The 20,422-nt window shown below is 48.5% G+C and overlaps 1 protein-coding gene across 6 annotated transcripts; it reads left to right on the top strand.

The window, feature by feature from the left end:
- The first annotated feature begins 327 nt into the window (after positions 1 to 327).
- Positions 328 to 19,978, top strand: DDX11 (DEAD/H-box helicase 11). 6 transcript variants are annotated; one of them, XM_054197794.1, is made up of 26 exons: positions 328 to 512; positions 712 to 957; positions 2,249 to 2,335; positions 3,960 to 4,117; positions 5,279 to 5,324; positions 5,863 to 5,970; positions 6,542 to 6,629; positions 7,099 to 7,301; positions 7,881 to 8,033; positions 8,143 to 8,189; positions 8,990 to 9,069; positions 10,379 to 10,423; positions 10,548 to 10,615; positions 11,166 to 11,204; positions 11,691 to 11,814; positions 12,328 to 12,465; positions 12,929 to 13,041; positions 14,312 to 14,384; positions 14,720 to 14,823; positions 15,613 to 15,762; positions 17,693 to 17,761; positions 17,908 to 18,008; positions 18,422 to 18,506; positions 19,095 to 19,170; positions 19,351 to 19,505; positions 19,630 to 19,975. In XM_054197794.1, the coding sequence occupies exons 1-26, from the start codon at positions 363 to 365 to the stop codon at positions 19,696 to 19,698; spliced, it is 2,775 nt and encodes a 924-aa protein (XP_054053769.1). In that variant the 5' UTR covers positions 328 to 362; the 3' UTR covers positions 19,699 to 19,975. The 6 variants fall into 6 exon arrangements, with proteins under 6 accessions (XP_054053769.1, XP_054053777.1, XP_054053760.1 ...); XM_054197802.1 differs by having other exon boundaries at positions 12,331 to 12,465; positions 19,630 to 19,974; XM_054197785.1 differs by having other exon boundaries at positions 7,881 to 8,018; positions 19,351 to 19,978.
- Positions 19,979 to 20,422: the final 444 nt, after the last annotated feature.

Genomic DNA, 20,422 nt, shown 5'->3' with positions numbered 1-20,422 from the left:
TTCCCCCCAGTATAACCCAGTTTTCTGCCGGGTTTGGCGCGGCGAGGGGCTGCTGAAGGGCGACCTGACCGGCACGGGGAGAACCGCCGCGCTGCCGGGGCTCGCCCTTCCCCGACCCCGTGGCCTACGAGCGGCCGCGCAGCCGCGCCTCCGCCGCCGTCCCCCGCCGTCCCCGATCCCCCCGCCCGGCCCTGCGGCTCCGCTGACTCGCCCGGCCCGACCAGGCCCGGCCCGGCCCGGCCGGCGAGGGCCCGGCGGCCCCGGGGGAGGAGCGGGCCTTCCGGCCGCGCGGGAGCGTCACGGGAAGGGGGCGGTGCGTCCCCGGCGCTCGGTTCGAAGCGGGGCGGCGGCGGCGGCGCGGGATGGAGAGCGGGGAGGCAGCGGCAGCACCCGTGGGGGGCCGGTTCCCCTTCCCCTACACGCCTTACCTCATCCAGGAGCGGTTCATGGCGGCGCTGTACGGCGCGCTGGAGGCCGGTCGGGTCGGCATCTTCGAGAGCCCCACGGGCACGGTGAGGCCAGCGCGGCGGGACGGCAGGGAGGAGGCGGCGGGAGGCCCCCCCCGGGTGGGGTGAGACGGTGTTACCCGGGGAAAGCGGCAAGGCCTGGGCCCTGTGCCTCTCGGAGGGGGCTGTCAGTGGGCGGGTGGCCCCCGTGGCGGGGGCAGCGCTGCAGGGGACGGCAGGGCTCCATGTCCCTTCTCTCCGGCAGGGAAAATCACTGAGCCTCATCTGCGGGGCCCTCTCCTGGCTCCGGGACTTCCAGGAGAAAAAGCAGCAGGAGGAAGCGCGACTTCTGGCGCTGGAGGAGAGCGGGCAGGAGGAGAAGAAGAAGAAGCAGCAGCTGCCTTCAGCCGAGCCGGGAGACCCGGAGAGCAAGGACACGGCTGGGGAACCGGACTGGGTTACGGCATTTGTGCAGAAGAAAGAAGAGCGGGACATGGTGGACAGGCTAAAGGTCATATGCTTGTATGTAGAGGATGGATAAACTAAGTAGGGGTGAGGATCAGAAAGCTGATAGCCTGGGTGGTGGCTGGAAAAAGACGTGAGGCAAACTTTGGTGCTTTGGTGCTGGTCTTTGTCTTTCACGGGACTTTGTTTCACTTAGGAGGAATGAGGCATTGCCGTGCAGGTTGCATAACATAGGAAACTGTATTGCTCTGAACATAGGATCGCAGAATGGTTCGGGTTGGAAGGGACCTTAAAGATCATCTAGTTCCAACCCCCTGCCCTGGGCAGGGACACCTCCCACTAGACCAGGCTGCTCAAAGCCCCATCCAGCCTGGCCTTGAACACTTGCAGGGATGGGGCCTCCACAACTTCTCTGGGCAACCTGTTCCAGTGCCTCACCACCCTCACAGTAAAGAATTTCTTCCTGATATCTAATCTAAATCTACCCTCTTTCAGTTCGAAGCTGTTATCCCCTGTGCTATCATAACAGTACCTGATAAAAAGTCCCTCCCCATCCTTCCCGTAGGCTCCCTTTAGGTACTGGAAGGCCGCTACAAGGTCTCCCCGGAGCCTTCTCTTCTCCAGGCTGAACAACCCCAACTCTCTTAGCCTGTCTTCATAGCACTGGTGCTCCAGCCCTCTGATCATCTTCATGGCCCTCTGCTGGACCCATTCCAACAGGTCCATGTCCTTCTTGTGCTGAGGACTCCAGGGCTGCACACAGTACTCCACCAGAGGTCTCACCAGAGTGGAGTAGAGGGGCAGAATCATCTCCCTTGACCTGCTGGCCACACAGTAACATAATAGCATTTCAGGAGAAAGGGGCAGTGCGTGGACAGTTTTGTTTCAAAGCTAATTTTTTCCTTTACCCACGTGGCCTGGTTTCAGCTGGGAAAGAGTTAATTTTTTCTAGTGATTGCTGTGAAAAGAATGTCAGTAATGCATATTGTTTTAGTTGCTGCTAAGCGATGTTTGTGCTTTTCAGGGACTCTTTTCAGCTTCCTATAAAAGCTGAGAAGGAATATAGACAGCACAACAGAATGGCCAATGGAATGTTCCGTGCCATAGACGTCCTGCTCAGTATATAAATGGGGGTTGGCAGGGGCATGGGATCCGTGATCACTGCTCAGGATGGTTCCAATTCACTGGGCAGTGAGAGCGACTTGTGTCATTATTATTATTATTATTTTCCTTTTCCATTATTGTTAAACCGTGGCACCAGGGCACAGGAAAGTAATTGTACCCGGGGTTTAGGGCTAAATACACTTCATCCTTCCTTCACTCTCCTTTTATTTTAGGAAGAGCAGATCAGGAGGAAAAAGCAAGAAGAACGTCTTGAGAAAATCCGCCATAACGTGCAGTTAAAATATGCAGCAAAGAGGAAGGTGAGTTATCCCGCAGAGATTAGAGCTTTCTGTTTTGGTTACGTGAAGTGTTGTTCATAGTTGCTTATATCTGCAACTTTTCTCTGAATTTTCCAACCCGTCTTTTTGGGGAGCTCTTTGTATTTGGTTGCGTACATTGGCCTTTCAAAATTTTTGGTTAGGTTTTATTTTTAAAGTACAGGTGTGAAAAACAGTTTGCGCATAGAGAATTTCCCGTGACAACGTTTGCGTGTGGATAGAAAGGGTCTGTGTTCTGATGGCCTTCTGGCCCTCTGCTTGTGTTTTAAAAGCTTTAATACTTGAATTTGTTTTTTTTAGAAAGCTCTCTGTTTTATGAGCATGTGCGAACACTCTGTACTTCTGGAATAAAACCTGTAGAGCTGGGATTAAATTTAAGATCATGGGAACAGAAACCTCCCTCAAAAAAAGCCAGGTTGTACTTCGTTCACCGCTAGGGAATGATTGTATTTGTTTATTTTCACAGAAAACATGACTGTGTTGTTCAGAAATGTCTCTTTTCTACGTACAAAAAGTTGAGACATCTATTTTCCTGTCATTTAGATGGGTGAACTGGTTTCAGTACTCTTGACTTTAAGAGCTTTTTGATGGTATGAGTCAAACTTCCGAGAAATAGCCACTTCAAGTCCCCAAACAGGCAAATTTATTAGGCTGCCAGGCTATTAGTTTCTAGTGTGCTCCATGTCAAGTGCTCTGTTATGTTTTGGTCAACTTCTATTAAAAGGATATGGCAGAAATAGCAAAGGTTCAGGAGTGAACGGCAAACAAAAAACAAGCGGAACAAAGAACTTTTTGTCTCTTAAAAGAGGATGAAGAGCATGTGAAATGAGAAGCTTGATAAAAAGGAAAAAAGGAAATTAGAGAAATATTATAGAGATTTGGGAAAACAACTGATTCGTCTCCTCTGTAGTGCTCACTTACTGCATTTCTTTATAATGCTGCGGTAAAAGAATGGTCACTGAAGTTGGAAGATAATGTTTTCAGACTGAAAAATGAACTCTTCTTTATCAGAACTCAAAAGTTAATCAGAAAACTATTCTTAAAAAGTTTAATGGAATTTTTGTAGAAGGGTAGACCTACATTAGAATAAGAACCACATAACTGGAGAAAAAACAGCAAGAGAAGTCTTGTGCTCTGTGTACCGAAACAGACACTGAGTTTATCCTAGCTTTGACTGAAGTGTAGACAGAGCGTTTGATTATGTCCTTATACATTTGGTTGGTTGAGTTTATTTACACACAGTTTTTTCTCAGGCAGACATCTTTTGTGGACCGCTTTAAGCAACTAATACTGGATTACACGGATATTGTTGTTTCAGGATCTATTGGTAGGCCTTTTGCATAGGAGGTCCTTCATGTTTCCCCCTTCATATAGGACTGTGCGGGCAAGTCTTTGGTTGTTGGTAACAGCTGCATTCTGTGGAGCTGAACAGCTTCAGACACCCTTGATACGGTTTGCTTGTCCTGCTGGGGGTTTACCCAGCAAGCCATTCCCTGTGTTACGGGTGAGGGACTCTGCTGCTTTCTGACCTGTCTGTGGCATAAGGCAATGAGTGTCCTACCTCTCTCACTGCATGAGCAATGATGTGATCGTGTGTTCCTCTCAGAGATCTGAGGAGGATGAGACAAAACGTCTTCTTCAGCTCAGCAAGGAGGTTCTTTCAGAGGGCGCTGGAGCGCATGTTGTAGAGCAGCTGGATCACAACGAGGAGGAGCTGATTCTTGCTGAATATGAGAGTGACGAAGAAAAGAAAGTGGTAACTGGGTAAGGACAGGGACTGAGGGAGTTCTATGCCAAAGAAACATTTTCTTTATCATTTTTGGCTTGCCTTGATTAAGGCTGCACAAATCACACACACCTGTGATTTGTGCAGATCTGGAGTTTCTCTCCCACTCAAGCTGTGTAAGGTAGCGGCTGTTCTGGGGGTTTGTTTGTTTAGTTGGTTGGTTTGGTGGTTTTGTGGGATTTTCTTTTGTTTGGTTTTTTAAGCTTTTGTTAGACTGCTCAGAGTGACCTGAAGGGTTTTCTGAGGCAGTGCATCTTTCTTAAAATGTGTGGCAATGTCCTGCCTTTATCCATACCTGGTTTCCCAAAGAACTCCCAAAGAACACCTCTGGGTGATGAGTGAATGACTTGAAATCAAGTTCCTTGCATTAGAAAAGCAAAATGGAGCTCAGGGCAGCAGAGGAAGCTGTCGGTCCTGCGGATTAGTGCTGGCATTAGTGCTTTTGATACTCTAAAGGGAGAGATGTTGACATTTCTAAAGACCAAGCTTCAGCATGAAAACCTCATGCACACTCTTCTTCTCATACGTTTGCTTTATGCAGAAAGCCAGAAGCCATACTTCAGCATGAAAAGTCAAATACATTTAAAATACAAATTTACTAATTAGTATCTAGACAGATTCTCCTGCCTTAAAAATTGCAAAATGCTTAACTACTTCGTTTATATGTAGTTATCAAACATTAAACTGCTGTTGCCTTTGAGGAACTCTATGGCAGCTAAATGTCTTCCTGAAGCTTTTCTTTATGCAATAGCTCGAGGGTGGTAAATTGTCTCTAAAGGGAAAGTTTTACAAAAATAAATAAATAAGTTCACCAAAGAATAGTATAGCACTGATTAGTTTGTGCCTGGGGCTTAGAAACACCAGATTTAAAAGAAAAAAAAATATTTCTTGAAGTTGCTAAAGACACAGCCCTACAGACATTTTTCTTTTAAAGAGCAAGGCTTGACTTGATTGTGCACTGTTACGCTATTCTTAAAAAGTCGATTTTTCTTTTACCTCCTGAGTTAAGATCTGAGGATCTCTTCTTGAGATGACATAACCATGTCTCTTGAGACCTCTCTCTTGTAGTAGAGCATCATTTGCTTCTAACTGTCAGTGATCTGCTGAAAGGGAACTATTTGAGCTTTCTCTTTTCTTAGGCTGGAAGATGATGATGATGATTTGGAAGAGGAGCATGTGACTAAGGTGAGATGAGGAAAGTAAATAGTGCCACCTCATAGAACGGTGTAGGAGTGAGCAGAATTATGGCTTCCTTGCACCCTTCCCAGAGTCATGCAGTACAGAGGGATTTAGGAACTAGCATCCAAGAACTGCCAAGTTTGTTGATAATAGCGACCAGTTCTGCTGTGCTCATCTCCTTCTGGACTACACTGGCTGCCGAAGCAGCTTGCTCTGCTAACACTGCTGAATTTTTGCTGTGGCTTGCTGTAGAAGCACAATGCAGGAGACCGTTTTTTATTACGCTCCAATGGTGAGTCCCTGTTATTATAGGGACCTTGGAAAATTAAAGGAAGACAAAGACAAATGCATAGGAGAAAATAAAGATATAACTGTTGTCCTCAGCAGTTGTAAGGTGACAACAGGTGCTTTCCCTTGTGTTTTTGAAGGCTTGAGCAAGATTAACCCTGTTTAGGTGCTTAGCTGCTTCCTTGCAGGATTGGTTGTAGGGAGGGGATTGGTTTCCATGTTCTCCTTGTCTTCCATTTGTTCTTCCTCATTGTAGATTTATTACTGCAGCCGCACTCACTCCCAGCTGTCTCAGTTTGTGCGGGAGGTGCAAAAAAGTCCTTTTGGCAAAGACACACGTCTGGTTTCCTTGGGATCCAGGCAGGTACGTGGCATTGTTCACAAGGAACCCAGAGTGCATGTTAAGCTAATGTGGGAACCTTTGGGAGGAGGTGTGTAGATGTGACACCACAGAGGGCATCTCAGGGACTGACTGCATCTCCCATTGAAAAACTAAAGCAGTCATGTGTCGTGACACAGATCTATGCGATGCCTGTTTTGCTGTGAGCTGTGTTTTCGCCATTTACCCTTTGATGTAAATGCAAAAATCTGGTTTACCTTTTCTGATGCGGAAGATTACAGATGTCTGAGTCACTGGCAAGGCGCTCCTCTTAGTATTATTTCTGGTAGCATTTTTTAGAAGCTGTTATGTAGCAGTAAGCTGTCTCAGTGCGCCTTTTCTCTTTTTTTTTTTTTTTTTGCCTTGATAAGTTTTTATGGGTTTCAAGCATATTTGTAGCAGTTAGTATGCACAATGTCTTACCGATAGACTTTTCCATTCCAGAATCTGGCCTGAGATTGCTTTAAAGAAATCTTTTATTTTACAGTAAAGGGTGTACACGGGGGCACTCGGTGCTTAATGACCCCCTACCGCTTCCTCTCTTTGCATGTCCAAGAACCTGTGTGTGAATGAGGAGGTGCGACGCTTGGGGGCTCTCCAGCTCATCAATGACCGCTGCATGGAGATGCAAAAGAACAAACATGGTAGGAAACACTTCCAGCCTGGGGAAGCAATTACTGCTAAATGAGAGTGTGGACATAGTGTGCTCTGTCGATCAGTTCTGGCAAGGGAGTGGTAGGAGCTTGAAAATGGCACGTTGGAGGAGCAGAGCTAAAGATCCTTAGTGCTTTTACTTTCTTGTCCTCCAGGCTAGGGTGCTGAGAACTGTATGTGTTTTCTGAGTGCCTTAAGTTGGTCAGGACTTCCGCAAAGGAGGATAACTGTCTTTGTAACTCAGTACTAGAAATGTTGGGAAACGTCACGTGGGTAAATCTTAACTGGTAAGAGTAGTGTCCACTGCAGAGATGGAAATGTTACTGCTGAATAGTACTTAAATACATGATAGGTCAAAAATACACATGACAAAGCCTGCTTTGAAATCCAGGATATTCTGCAAAGTGGTTGTTTTAGGCTATGTGTTGCTCACAGCTTTGTTTTGATTTCTGCTCTTAGAAAAGAAGAGTGATGAAGAGATGGAAGGGAAGAAGAGACGTGTGAGTCGCACTGTATGCCCATTTTATTCCTATGAGCAAATGCAGTTTCTCCGTGATGAAGTTCTAGTGGAAGTGAAGGATATTGAGCAGTTGGTGGCTTTGGGAAGGGAGACCAAAGCCTGCCCATATTATGGGAGTCGATACGCCATTCCTGCTGCTCAGGTAAGATGTACACAGTTTTAGCAGAATTAATGCCAGAGGCTCTAAGAATATACCAATTACTTGCTCTCCCCAGTACTGTTACTCAATATTGTGGGAGTTTGTAAACAGGCTGTGCTTCTGTCAGCTGTAGCTTTGCTGGGAAAGCAAAGGAAAATGAGAATACCCATTTGAAGTTAGTAGGGAGGCTGGGAGTACGTCTCAGCACTCTAAAATACTTGAAAGGCTCAATAACAGTGAGGCAATACGGGTACATGGGTGTAATCTTAGTTCTTGTCACCGCTCTTCTTCCTTGCTTGGCTCTCTATCAGAAGATGTGCATTCAGTGCTTCAAAGGAGGTTCGGAAGGTAACCTGAGCTGATACGCAGTTGTAGCATAGTCATTTCTCTTTAGCTTACATCCCAGTGCCCCTCTCAAGCATGTGCTCCTGTCTCTCTTCCTACCTTTTCCATAATAAGAATAAGTAACTTGACCAAATTCTGCGAGGCCAAGTGATATGGGCCTTTAATGAGTGGCTGGGGAGTGCCCTCCGTTTGTAAGGATGAGAGCTAGAATCAGGGCAGTGTGTGCTTCTCCTGTAGCTGGTGGTGCTGCCCTATCAGATGCTCTTGCATGAGCCTACCAGGAACGCTGCTGGGATCAAGCTGAAAGACCAGGTCGTAATCATTGATGAGGCCCACAACCTTATAGACACCATCACCTGTATCCATAGTGCGGAGGTCAGTGGCTCTCAGGTGAGTCACAGCCTGACTTGTTAACCGTGAGTGAGCTCTGCATCCAGCGGAGCGCCCTTTCTTGACTCCTTCGTAATAACAGCTCCTTTTTTTTTTTTTGTTCGTGTAGCTGTGCTGTGCCCACTCCCAGCTGTTGCAGTACATGGAGCGGTACAGGTAAGGATCTCTGAGGAAAATAGTGTGGCAGTGGCAGGCAGTGTGAATGCCATGGCTTGTCTCATGTCTACAAGGTCTTTCTTGCTTTTCCCTGGTGGAAAGTTATTTGCATTAATACTTTGCAGATAAAAAGCCACTTGCTTCATTATTTCTGTCTAGAATCCGTCTAAGTCGGACTCCTGGGGCTGGTATGAAGCAGTGAGAAGGGGAATACCCTGAGGATTCTGGTTTTTCCTTATGCTCTCAGTTCCTTTCCCAGTATCTCCCTCTAATCGCTCCTGCTTTGTGATGCAGAGTTTCAAAAGGTTCAGTCTTTCATGTCTGTCTTGGACCTTAGCCTTTCGTGTGCTACTGGCATTATGGCAGAGGCAGTAAGCTCTGAGGAGGAGGAAGCTATATGTAGTTTTTGGCTCTGGCCAAATCTTGCATCTTGTCGTCCCTGCAGTGATTGATTATTGTGCTCTATCTAATGCTAATAACTTTGCATTTGCAGAGCATTATTGCAGCAGGGACTTGAGACATCACTGCCATTGTAATAAACAAACTGTAATTAATGTGTGAGGGGAAGGGCGATGGTAGGAACAGTGTGGGGTGCATGGGTGAGTGCTCTAGGGTGACCTTGGGCAGGATATCGAGGGGTCTGTGCCCTGTTACAAATAGGGAGAGTGAGCCTGGGGGAAATTGTTCTTGGTTCCTGTCTCCCCAAAATGAAGGGGAGTTCAGGCACTTGTCTCTGCAGCTCAGCTTGAGTTAGTCCCTGAAGATGTTTTGGGGCCTAATACCTGTCTCCTTTTTCATAGGAAACGTTTGAAGGCAAAGAACTTGATGTACATTAAGCAGATCCTGTATTTGCTGGAGCAGTTTGTGGCCGTGCTGGGAGGTAAGTAAACCTGTTCTGTCTCCAGGGATGCTGAAAGGCTCTGAGCTACTTGGTGCTTCCTCAGAGCACTGTTCCCCTTTCCCCTCTGCAGAGACTGTGGGGAAGTGTTGCACATGTATAGGTTTAGATGCCAGTAATTTTATTTCTCAGGCTGTTTAGTAACATGGGGATGTTGACTGGTGTCTGCCTGAACCCCTGTCTTTGTTTGATTAGCTGAGGAGCAGCACATGACATCATAAGTTGATAGAGGCAGTTTCCTTCTCTTTCTGTGTGGTTTTCAGATCTGATTTGAGTGGGGATGAGGTAGAATGCTAAGTGAGGAATACAACAGATGTGTGACAGTGATCAGGACAGCACAACAGCTGCACAGAATAAATCTTCTGGGCAATCTGGTAACACGGCCTCTACCGGTGTCAGGCGTGCCTCCGCAGAAGGGGTTTTTCTTGAGTGGTGCCTTTCCTTTGTGAGAAAATATTATTTTGCTGTGATTTTTAAATCCACTGTAATTCTCAGCACCCCTTTCCTCTAATGATCTGTTTGCGAGACCTCAGTGTGTCTTGAGGAGAGCCTGCCGTAAATTCATAAAGAGCTTCCTCCTTGCCCGGAGGAAATGCAGCTCTTTGGGGCAGGGGCCTGGTGGTGCTCTCTGCCTTTCTCTCAAGCATGTACTTCTCTTCCGACTCTGTTCCTGCCACTCTTCTCTTCCTCACCCTCAGTTAAGTGCTTTCGTTAGAAAAAGCAGCCTGTGTACAGCTTCATGATTGAGGCCGCAAAAGCGAGATGTGAGGTGGGTGTTAAACACTAGGACATAAAACGCAGTGAGTGGCAGCAATTAATCCTGTTCGGGCTGTCGGGGTCTGGGCGTGCAGCTGTCCTCAGGTTTTCCTCTCTTCCCAATCGCCTGCCAGCCTATGCGTTTCCCAGCTCCCGGCTTGCTGCATTGAGGAGGGGTGAGGGGTGCATTGCAGTCCCTGTCCCTTCATCTTTGCAGCATGATGACTGTGTAGTGTGTGAGCATTTCTGTGCACCCACCCTACCTGCTGTCTCCTGCTACAGAAGGAACGTAGGTGCTGTTTCTTAGGATGCAGCAGCAGCACGCTTGTCCTACAATGTAGGGCTACCTTACGGGGGAAATTGAAACAGAGCAGGAGCTGATGTTTTGTTTGTATAGGTACGTTTTGCAGATGTATAGTTATTTCTTGGGTTTTGTCCTGGTGCAGTGTCACTTTCAGCTCAGTTGTTAGTCTTTCGCTTAATTTTAAGACGGACCCATTGTAAGCCTTCCTTGACTTGGTTTCGTGTTTTACAGGTAATGTGAAACAAAATCCTAACTGTCAGGCAGTTTCCCAAACAGGTAAGACTGGAGTGAACACCTAGGGTATGCAGTCATCAGTCAGGGACATGGAGGTGGGCAGTAAGGACCTGCAGGCCCAGCAGCTAATAATTTTTTTTTTCTCCTTTCCCCCGTTTTCTTTCAGGGACAGTGCTAAAATCCATCAATGACTTTCTATTTCAGAGCCAGATTGACAATATCAACCTCTTCAAGGTAATGCAAATGTTGTTGCCTGCTGGGGGACGGGTAGTGGTGACTTGTTCAAGGTTATCAGGAAACGTGTGTGAGAGCTGGAAGCAGAGCCAAGGCTCACGTGGCAGAATCTGCTTTCAAGCAGATTCTCCCCAGCTCTCCAATGTATAGATCTCTTCCACTGCTGTCTGGATAACTGGGCATTAAAGCTGGATAGGTGGTCTTGGGGTAGAGGGAAGCAAGCAATTAAACATGTACGAGTGCGGAGGCTGCCTGTAGGCAAAGCTAAACTGTAAGGGTTGAGGATGAAGAAACTATACTACTCCAGAAACCGAACCCGTCCCTCGAACCTCCAAACGCAGCACCTTAACACCATGTGTTTCCACCCTGGAAGCAATGCCTTTGTAATAAGTTGTTGTCTGGGAGGCAACACTCACAAAGAACTGTGCAACCCTCCCCAAAAGCACATCAAGAACGTCAGGTGATATCCCTGCTGGACAGGGATCAAGGGCAGCAGGATGGGAGAAGGGATGCTGAATGCCAGTTCATTTTTTCTGTTTTCCTCCAACAGGTTCAGCGTTACTGTGAGAAGAGCCTCATCAGTAGGAAGGTACTGCCCCTGAGGCTTTATGGTCAACAGCATTCAAATGCTGTTTCCACATTGAGTTTGAAGTGGAAGATGCAGCAGCTGGGAGTGGGAGCCTGTTTTCTCCGCCTTGCTCTCCTCTGCAAACAAAATGGTTCTTGCAAAAAGCACCGTATGGGCAGGTTATTCTTTGTTTATGCAGCAAAGAAACATACAACATGGTGTACCACAGTATTCCAGTGGGTGCTAATTCCGTGCTGCTTGGCCTCAAACTCGCCAGCCTGGTAGGCTGCACTGCACTGCACTGGGGGAACGAGCATCAGAGACTGGCTTTGGGTCTGATTCAAAGAGTGAAGGGAAGTAATGGGAGCTCTGGGCTGATAGATTGGGATTGGGCTGGTTTGCAAACACCTACCAAGGAATTTTTTCTGTGGCAGGTCAGCAAACCTGTTTTTATCTTGTCTGATTCTGCTGTTGGTAGTCTTAGTCTTACTGGCTTTTGCTTGGCAGCTTTTTGGGTTTGTGGAGCGATATGGAGGCCCTGCCACAGCTGTGAAGACCAACAAGGAGAACCAGAAGTTGGCTGGCTTGCAGAACTTTCTTCTGACCCTCCAGCAGGGATCTGATAAAGAAGGTGAGTTCAGACATCTTCCACTTGTGCATCTGCAGACAAAGTGAGGATGCGGAAGCTGCATCTCTCTGCAGGAGGAAAGGGGGGAGGCAGATATGAAGAACGAGAGACTGCAGAAGCTGTCCTGCACAGGTGGTTTTTAATATATCTGACTAGATGACTAAGGCAACTATACATATGATTAGAAGATCTCCTGAGATCCCTTCCAAGCTGAATGGTGATGCGATTCTGTGTTTACACTGCATGCGCTCAGGCTTTGCACTGCTGTGAGCTGATGGCTCTGGGACCTGAGCTACTGTGGGTAGCTCTGTTTAGTGGTGCAAGCTACAAAAGCCAGAGCTGCTGCTTTTATCCTAGCAATGAGACAGAATTTGGGTTTTCTTCTTTATTGGATCTTTGTTCTCTGCCTGCATATGTAGACTAGGTATCATGTTCCTGTAGAAGGGACCCATCTGTATTTCATGCTTAGTCCCTGTCTTCGGAAATGTGGCCTAAGTTGCCTTCTCTTCGGACCAGCAGGTACTCCCCAGAGCCCTCCCGTGGAGCCTGAGAATGAGCAGCTCCGAAGTGCCTCTCCACTGATGCAGATTGAAGGATTTCTCTCAGCCCTCACAAATGCAAACCAAGATGGCCGAGTCATTCTCAACAGGCAAGGTACTAGAAAGGGTGAGCTGGGGAGAAGGTGGCATAAGTCGCAAGCAGGGTGCTTCACTGGCAGTGGGGGAGGAGATCCTGAGCCTGGGGGGAGCCTGTGGCAACATATGTGTGCCGTCCATGATGCAGACTGGCAGGCTTGGTCTGTCTGAGGATGCTCATGAACCCAAAGGAATCTTAACCAAGGGCACTGGGGCCGGGGTTTGCCAAGCTCTGCTCCCGCTTTGGATGTCAGTTTTTGTCTTGCGATTTACTGCACCTCTTCTACTGCTCCAGGAAGGTCTGGAAGCAGAAGGTAACTTCCAGGTTGGTGTTACCTGCTGCTGCCCCTGGGAGTGTTGAATAGCCAGTCCTTGCTTTGAGAGGTGGGGACCTCCCACAGTGCCCAGGGCAGGAGGGAGAATCTCCTCATATCCCTGTGTGTCACAGCTAGTTCCTGATGTTGTCTCTCTCCTTTTCCCAGGCACAGTTGGTCAGAGCAGCCTGAAATTCCTCTTGCTGAATCCAGCTGTCCACTTTGCCAAGGTGGTGGAAGAATGCCGTGCTGTAATCATTGCTGGGGGCACCATGCAGCCGGTGAGGGAATAAGGATGCTATGCTGAGCTCTGAGGAGGTCTCTGGTGCTATCTGCAAGCAGGCACGGAAAGATAGCAGCTTGGCCCCACTGGGGTGTGCTCTTCTCACTTCCCATGGCGTGTTTGGGAAAAGACCTTTCCTACCTACCCTATCATCTCCCTGGTACGGTTTCCCTGCATGAGGTGTCACACTGCCTGTGTATGCAAAAAGTTGTAGGTGTCAGGGCAGGATTGGCCTTGTCAGCCTTTCTCGTCCTCAAGACAATACAGGCTGAGGCTGAGCTCGTGGTAGGTTGGAACTAGTGTGGGTAGCAGTCAGAGGGCCTCGTAAAGCCATCCGACATCTAAAGGGACAGGGATCCCACGGGGACCAGCTCCCAGGGGATCCTTCAGAAAAATCAAGACTTCAGTATTGGTATTATGGCAGGCAACTTACCATCCTTCTCCCATTGCTTTAGTGCCTGAGACAGCGTGATTGTGTTGTACAGATGCAGTGGGGTCTGTCAGATATCCCAGTTAATTACATTTATCCTTTGCCTGGACGCGAACGTCCTGAAACTTCCTCTTTGCCGTTCTGGTGACAAGGGAGGGAAAGAGGGTGTGAAGGGCAGGATCTCCTTTTTGGAAGGCCACTGTTCCAACTTTCAGTCCTTCATGCTGCAGCTCAGAGAAAGGATGTAGTTGCCATTCAAGCTGTGGTCTGTGCGGTGCATGGGGGTCCTGGTGGTGGGTGTTTGGGCCTGGGGAAGTCTGAAATTGGGGCGTGCTGGGCGAAGAGAGGCTGGGTGGTTGCAGGCAGGGGACCTGCCATGTGCAGCGAGGCCATGGTAAGGCTCAGGACCATGAGTGCTGAAAGGAGAAAGAACCCCCCCACGCCCATCATGCTTGTCCTGGTGGTCGCTGCGCGGGGTGGGCGGTGCGGTGCTGGGGGCCAGGCGGTCGTGCTGGCCCTTGTGTTGCCGAGGGCGAGTGAGCTCTTTGCTTCAGGCTGCGGCTGACCTTGCAGGATGTTTGCCAGCCCTTTCTCCTTCTGCGTGCCCTTTAACTCCAGCATGCCTCCCAGCCCTGCCCTGTGCATGGCATTGGCCTTCCCATGCCCTTGATCTTCCCATCACAGAGAGAGCCCATCTGCCCCAGGCCAGCAGCCCACCGGACGGGGCTGACCAGCTCTCCCTCGACACTGGTGCTCAAGGAGCAGTACTGCTGTTGCTGATGAAGTGTCTTTTGGGACGCTGGTGCTTTACCTCTCTTTGGCTTTGTGTGGTTCGTAGGTGGCTGATTTCCGAGAGCAGCTGCTGTCCTGTGCCGGCGTGGACCCTGCTCGTGTCGTGGAGTTCTCTTGTGGTGAGCGTGCCAGGGTGGCAGGGAGGGGATCATAATCTGTCTCTGCAGAACCTGAATTTTGCAGTTTGCCTCTGGTGCTGTTTTGTCAGCACTCTAAGCAACGTGGCGTCTTTGATGGCCGCAGAGGAGTGCTAGGTCCCTTCCACTCTGAGCTGCCCCGCATCAGCGGGCAGTGTGCTGTGCCGACTGCCCAGGGGCTCAGGGGTGGAAGTCAGAGCAGCTGAGTGACTTAGGCAAATGTGTGCCTTGCTGCACGCAGGTAAAGCTGTTCAGCTCGTGAGTTTTGTGCACGCAGCAGTGATGTTGACTCTCACTACTTGTTTTTTTTTCTCCAGGACATGTGATTCCTCCGGAAAACATTTTACCCATAATCCTCTGCAGTGGTCCTTCCAACCAGCAGCTGGAGTTCACCTACCAGACAAGGGACCTGCCCCAGATGGTTGGTCTTTCCTTTGTTCCCTTCTTCGGTATCTCTTTTTTGCTTCACGTGCTTATGTTTCATAGGACAGTGTGCTCTCTTGTTTGAAAGGTGGGTTGATCAAAAGCCGTGGCAAGGGAAATCCAAGGGATTTGGGGTAGATATGTTGCCACGTAATTGGGAAAGAACACCAGTGAAAGGGGTTTTTGAGCTGCCTGCTCAGAGGTGGCTATTGGAGGTGAGGAGTACTAGCTCCTGTTTGGCTGTACAGAGATCCTGCATTTGTGCGCTGGACATCAGAAGGAGATTTCTGACTGGGCTTCATAGTTTGAAGGGCTTAGTGGCAGTGGATTTTGGTGGCCTTGCAGAGTGCAGCCCAAACCATAGGGGCAGCAGCAGATGTTTCTGCACTTTTTCCTTCTTCCTTTGGTGGGCCAGTAAGCACCTGAGGTCAGACACTAGGTCTGCTCTGCCCCTGCTCAGTCTCCACCAGATGTGCTAGCTAGCTCTCCACATCCGTTCTAGTGTGACAGGTCCCATCCACTGGGACAATGGACATAAACACTCCTTTCCTGAATGACCACTGCTCCACAGCAGTAACAGAAACCCTGGATCGGGAGGAGAGGCCAAGCAGTAAAGAGCTTTTTGGTGATTCCCAGCTCCCCTAGAGAGCTCTCTTCGACCTGGCCTATTTCCTACATTTTTTAAGACATGTCAGAGGGGAGGCATGATCCTGGGATTGTGCACAGAATTGGAGTGGCATTAGCTGGAGCTCCTGCCAGCTGCCATATGCTCTTGTCTCTTTTGCAGATGGATGAGACGGGTCGAATCCTTTGCAACCTGTGCAACGTGGTCCCAGGGGGTGTGGTCTGTTTCTTCCCCTCCTACGAATATGAGAAGCAGGTGTACGCACACTGGGAGAAGACGGGGCTGCTCACCCGCCTGGCGGCTAAGAAGAAGGTAACTGTGCAGCCAGGGGCAGTTGCTACTTTAAATGGAGGTTTCAAAATTCAAAGAATTATCTATGCGTTACAGGCTTCTCTCTGAGTTGTTCTCCTACTCTGCACAGCAGAGCAGAGAGGATGTTTATCTAGCCAATCCCTCCAGTAATGAATAAATGATACTTCCCGGGCTGCTGATCGCTGAGCTGGGATCTAAATGAGATTAAATGCAGCTATAGACTCTTTAAGTGCGCAGTCTGTGTCGTGGCCATGGGGGGAGACAATCCTCGCTTTCCATAACCAGCAAGCTTGCTTCTGTGTGGCTGGGGGCGCTGTTCAGGTTGAGCTCTTATGGGGAATTTGTCTTTCCCAGGCTCGGCTCTGTGTCCCTTGCACACAGACCGGCATAACTAAGGGCTGGGCAGAATGGGACCAGACTCCAGTTCATAGGACAAATGGTGTTCTTGTGGTAGAAGTGCAGAGTGGAGAATTGACAGACTAGCAGCAGTGACTTCTGTTGAAGGGGTGATGAGAACGTTGTTGAATGGGGAAATACGAAACCTCTGCTATGACTCTAACAAGTATTTGAAGGTTGGATATTGAGGGTCAGGCAGTCCGACTGTCTCAGGGTGTGGGGCCAGGGGTCTTGGGTCATGTACTGGGGAGGGGGAGGAAGAACTACATGTACGCTGGCTGTAACTTCTGTTTACTAACAGCTAAATAATTTACCACGTGGATTAGGAGAGCGCAGTCCCAGATAATTCAGAGCCTTGGTGCCGGTATTCCCACACATGGATCTGCCTGTAGGTTTTTGTGGTGGAAGCGCTATGCTTCAGCTTCTCCATGCGTTTGTACAGCTATCACTCATAGTGCCTTTCAGGTGTGTTCTGTCACGGTCCCAGCCGTCTGCCTGGTGCCTCCAAGGCTTTGTGGCCTAATCACGCAGCTTGCTCTACCTTTCAACTTTCATTTGTTCTCGTTCGGCCTTTGCAGTCTCCAGCAAATTGGATACGCGTTAGCAAAGCAATTTGGTAGAAGTGCGGCAAGTGTGACTTCCAGCTGCCCACACACAAGATCATATCATAGCAGAGGAAGGTTAAAGTCGTGGCTGTGGTGAGATCATACTGAGATTATATATAAATTACACAGGGAAAATTAATTTAAATCAGAGGATTAAATAGCTGCTGTTTAGTAAGTGAAAGAGTTTTGGCTTATATTTGTAATTGCCAGTTATTTTTCTACTGAAAGACTGATTCCAGTTGGTAAAATTTGATAGTACTTGCTAACTGAGAGAAAACACATCCTTTAGTTCTTCACTGTCACAGGAAAGACAGATGTTGCAGCTCTTGTTTACTAGGAAAACAACTTGTGATTTAGGCCAAGGTGCAGCATCTATCAAAATGCAGCTTAATTAAATGCAGGGGCTTTCAGTAACTAATTAGGCATGCTAGGATAACATAAAGAAATATTACTTTATGCTTAGCATAGAAAACTAATTTATTCATTGGGCAAGGAGAGCTACTATTTGGAATTAATTGGTGATTCGAATTGATTGGTCCTGTCACTGTCCTCCACGATCTTGCAGCAGGAGGGTCTCCTTGCCCCGCTGGGTCTTTATTTGTAGGTGGGAGAGGTGCACATTGCTTTCCTGCCTTTCAGCTCTCGGGTGACTTTTAACTTCTTGCAGAATTAGACAAGTCTGCCAAAGCTGAAAGGGAACGTTGGAGCAGCTGCTGCTCCCTTCGGAGCGCAGCTGAAGAGCCCCGTAGTGAGCATGCAGTGCTTTTCCAGGGCGGAGGGGAAAGGTGCCGGTTAAGTTGGTTTTTCAGGCAATTTGCCTTTCCCTGATCTTACTTTGATGCGCTGTTTAATGGCATGGGAGTAAAATTATTTGCTTCCTTTAAACTGTTTGCTTCCTGTTGCTGCAACTGATGCGCTGCCTGTGACAGATCTTTCAGGAGCCAAAGAAAACCAACCAGGTGGAGCAGGTGCTGGTGGAATACGCTAAGTGCATAAAGGTAAGCTGAGCTAGCATGGGAGTGCTGCCCAAGAGGGGATTGCAGCTTTTAACAAGGCAAGAGCGCTCTGGCCCAGGTGTGGGAGTGTTTCTGCAGCACAGAATTCTTCCCTACTCTGGTTTAAGTTGCTGGTCCCTCTCCTGCAGCGCTGCAGCCAGGCAGGAGGACAGATGACGGGAGCCCTGCTGCTTTCTGTAGTTGGAGGCAAAATGAGCGAAGGGATCAACTTCTCTGATGACCTGGGAAGGTAAGGTGGCTGCTCTTTGGAAGGTGAGCACTGGGCTTGTGGTGCAGTGACCCCAAGCACGATGGACACATCAGTACTTGCATAGATAGAATATCCCGGGGAGCACATGGCTTGGGCTGAGGCTTAAACCAACAGGACCAAGTCTGGTGGGTGGTGTAAAACCCGCTTGTCCGGAGTACTTTACGTGTGAGTAATGCAGTTAGGCTTGCTGTGCTAGATAATCCCTTGTTCTGGCACCCTGAATCCCTCTGCAGTTTTCCATTCAGAATGTTTGTCAGACTGCTGTGCTTTATTGCTGCCTTTGGTTTTCAGGGCTGGCTGTCTTTCAGGGGTGCAGTGACCTCTAATTTATCAGTGTGTTGGCAAAGTGCTCTAGGATGAGACATTAAGAATAATGCAGTCCTCCCTTGCAGGTGTGTGATTATGGTGGGAATGCCTTACCCCAACATTAAATCTCCAGAGCTCCAGGAAAAAATGACTTGGCTTGACAAAACAACGGTAACAGAGACACTTACACCTCTGCCTCTTTCACATTAGCCTTTTAGTATTAACTTTCCTCCCAGCACATGAGTCCCTGGGCTGCCTTCAAAGATTTTTTTTCTCTTTGAGCTTGCCCTCGTTTCCCAGGCTGTGTGGTGCCGAGAGCATAGCCTTCTCCATGTGTCCAGGTGGCACTAAACACAGGGAAGAAGCTCAGTGGAGGGAAACACCCCTGGGACTCACTGGGAACTCTTGAGTTCCAAGGCGAGCAAGGTCCTTTCACCCCAGAGGAGGTGGCAGTGTGGTGGGATCACTTCTCCATTTGGCTCACTTGTTCTTTCTCACTGTCCACTGGAGACGCTGCTCCTGGGCAGCTGGGGCAAGCTGTCTACCGTCAAGGGTGCCTTGGGCTGGCTCTTTGTGAATGCTCCACATAGCTTTCTGACTACAGCCTTTCTTCTGTTCCCCCTTACTCTCAGCTTGGGGTCTGCTTGGTCACCCGTTCACTCTGCAGGGGTAAAAGCATTTGCCTCGCTTTGTTCTTAAGGCTCCCTGGTTTGATTTACATCTGCCTCATGTTCAGTCTTACCTCTTTCTCCTTTCCAGCCCAGAGCTGCTGGACAGGCACCTAGCAGAGTGCTGATTGAAAACCTGTGCATGAAGGCAGTAAACCAGTCGATAGGTAATTCATCCTTCCTTGGACAGGCTGGGGGATACAAAATGTGCCTGCGCTGAAGTAGGAGGGTGGGAAAAAGGACACGTTACCAGTCAGTCTAAGAACAGATGATGGGAACATGAGCTTCCTTGCCTGAGAACAAACACTTGAGTGGACTGTTTTAATCTGGTTGTACGCTCTGTACAGGCAGAGCCATTCGCCATCAGAAGGACTTTGCAAGCATCCTGCTCCTGGACCACAGGTACGCACGCCCCGCCATCTTTAACAAACTGCCGCAGTGGATCAGGGAGAGAACCCAGGTGAAACCTGCGTTTGGATCAGCGTTTGCAGAGTTAAGAAAGGTCGGAACTTTTATCTTATGTACTGCTACCAAAACTGTTTCCTGCTGTACTCACCTGTACTTTCCTCAAACCTTCACTTTAGAGTAAGGCCAGAGGCAAACTGTCTGGCTTTGTGTGTTCCTAGTTCCATCGAGGGAAGTCGGATGCTTTTGTGATGCGGACCAGAGAACAGGCTCTAGAGTCAACTCTGTGAGCTGCACCTCTGAAGCAACACAAATTCCTGCTTTTCTGTACCAAGGAGTTCGTGAATCTCCACCTTCTGCCTTCTTTGAGGATGTTTGCTGTTCAGTATCTGAGCACTATGACGCTGAGACAGCCTTCAGTCCCATAACCAGGAGGGAAACTGGTTGTAGGTCTGAGGCGGGTGAAGGTCGTAGCGGTAGGCTTCCATTTGTTTACAGCTGTTAAGGTTTTATTTAAATTGATTAAATATTTTCAACCCGAACACTTAAGTATGGGGAGTATAATTATTTTGACTGAACAAATCTGCCTTTTCCCATCAACCACGAAGCGTAGGGGGCTTGACGACCAATGAAAACATAGAGCTTTTCACAAGAACTGTGACCTATCAGGCCATTAGTTTGTGTCATGTTGGAATTACACAGTCAGACTGGTAAGACATGGGGTAGTTATGGATAACGCTTCTCATCCCCTTCTTTCTACCTTGCTTCAAGCAGGCAATAGATTCAAAGAGCGATTTGTTCTTTCAAGGGGAATAAAGATATGGCCACAATACAGCACAGCACTTCTCCTTTGATCATGCTTAAGCACAGGATTGCCCTGCTCTTTTTATTGCCTAGGTTTTTAAATTCAAAGTAACTTTCTGTGGAAAATGGTGACCTTCCTGGGGTTCTTTCCTAGGTCATGGGTCAGGGCTGGAGGACAGCGATAACAACAGGCATGGCTATGTAATCCCT

Source organism: Rissa tridactyla, chromosome 1, assembly GCF_028500815.1.
Source record: "Rissa tridactyla isolate bRisTri1 chromosome 1, bRisTri1.patW.cur.20221130, whole genome shotgun sequence".
Taxonomy (NCBI): domain Eukaryota; kingdom Metazoa; phylum Chordata; class Aves; order Charadriiformes; family Laridae; genus Rissa; species Rissa tridactyla.
The sequence above is the reverse complement of the archived record's forward strand: the minus strand, read 5'-3'. Positions and strand labels throughout refer to the sequence as shown.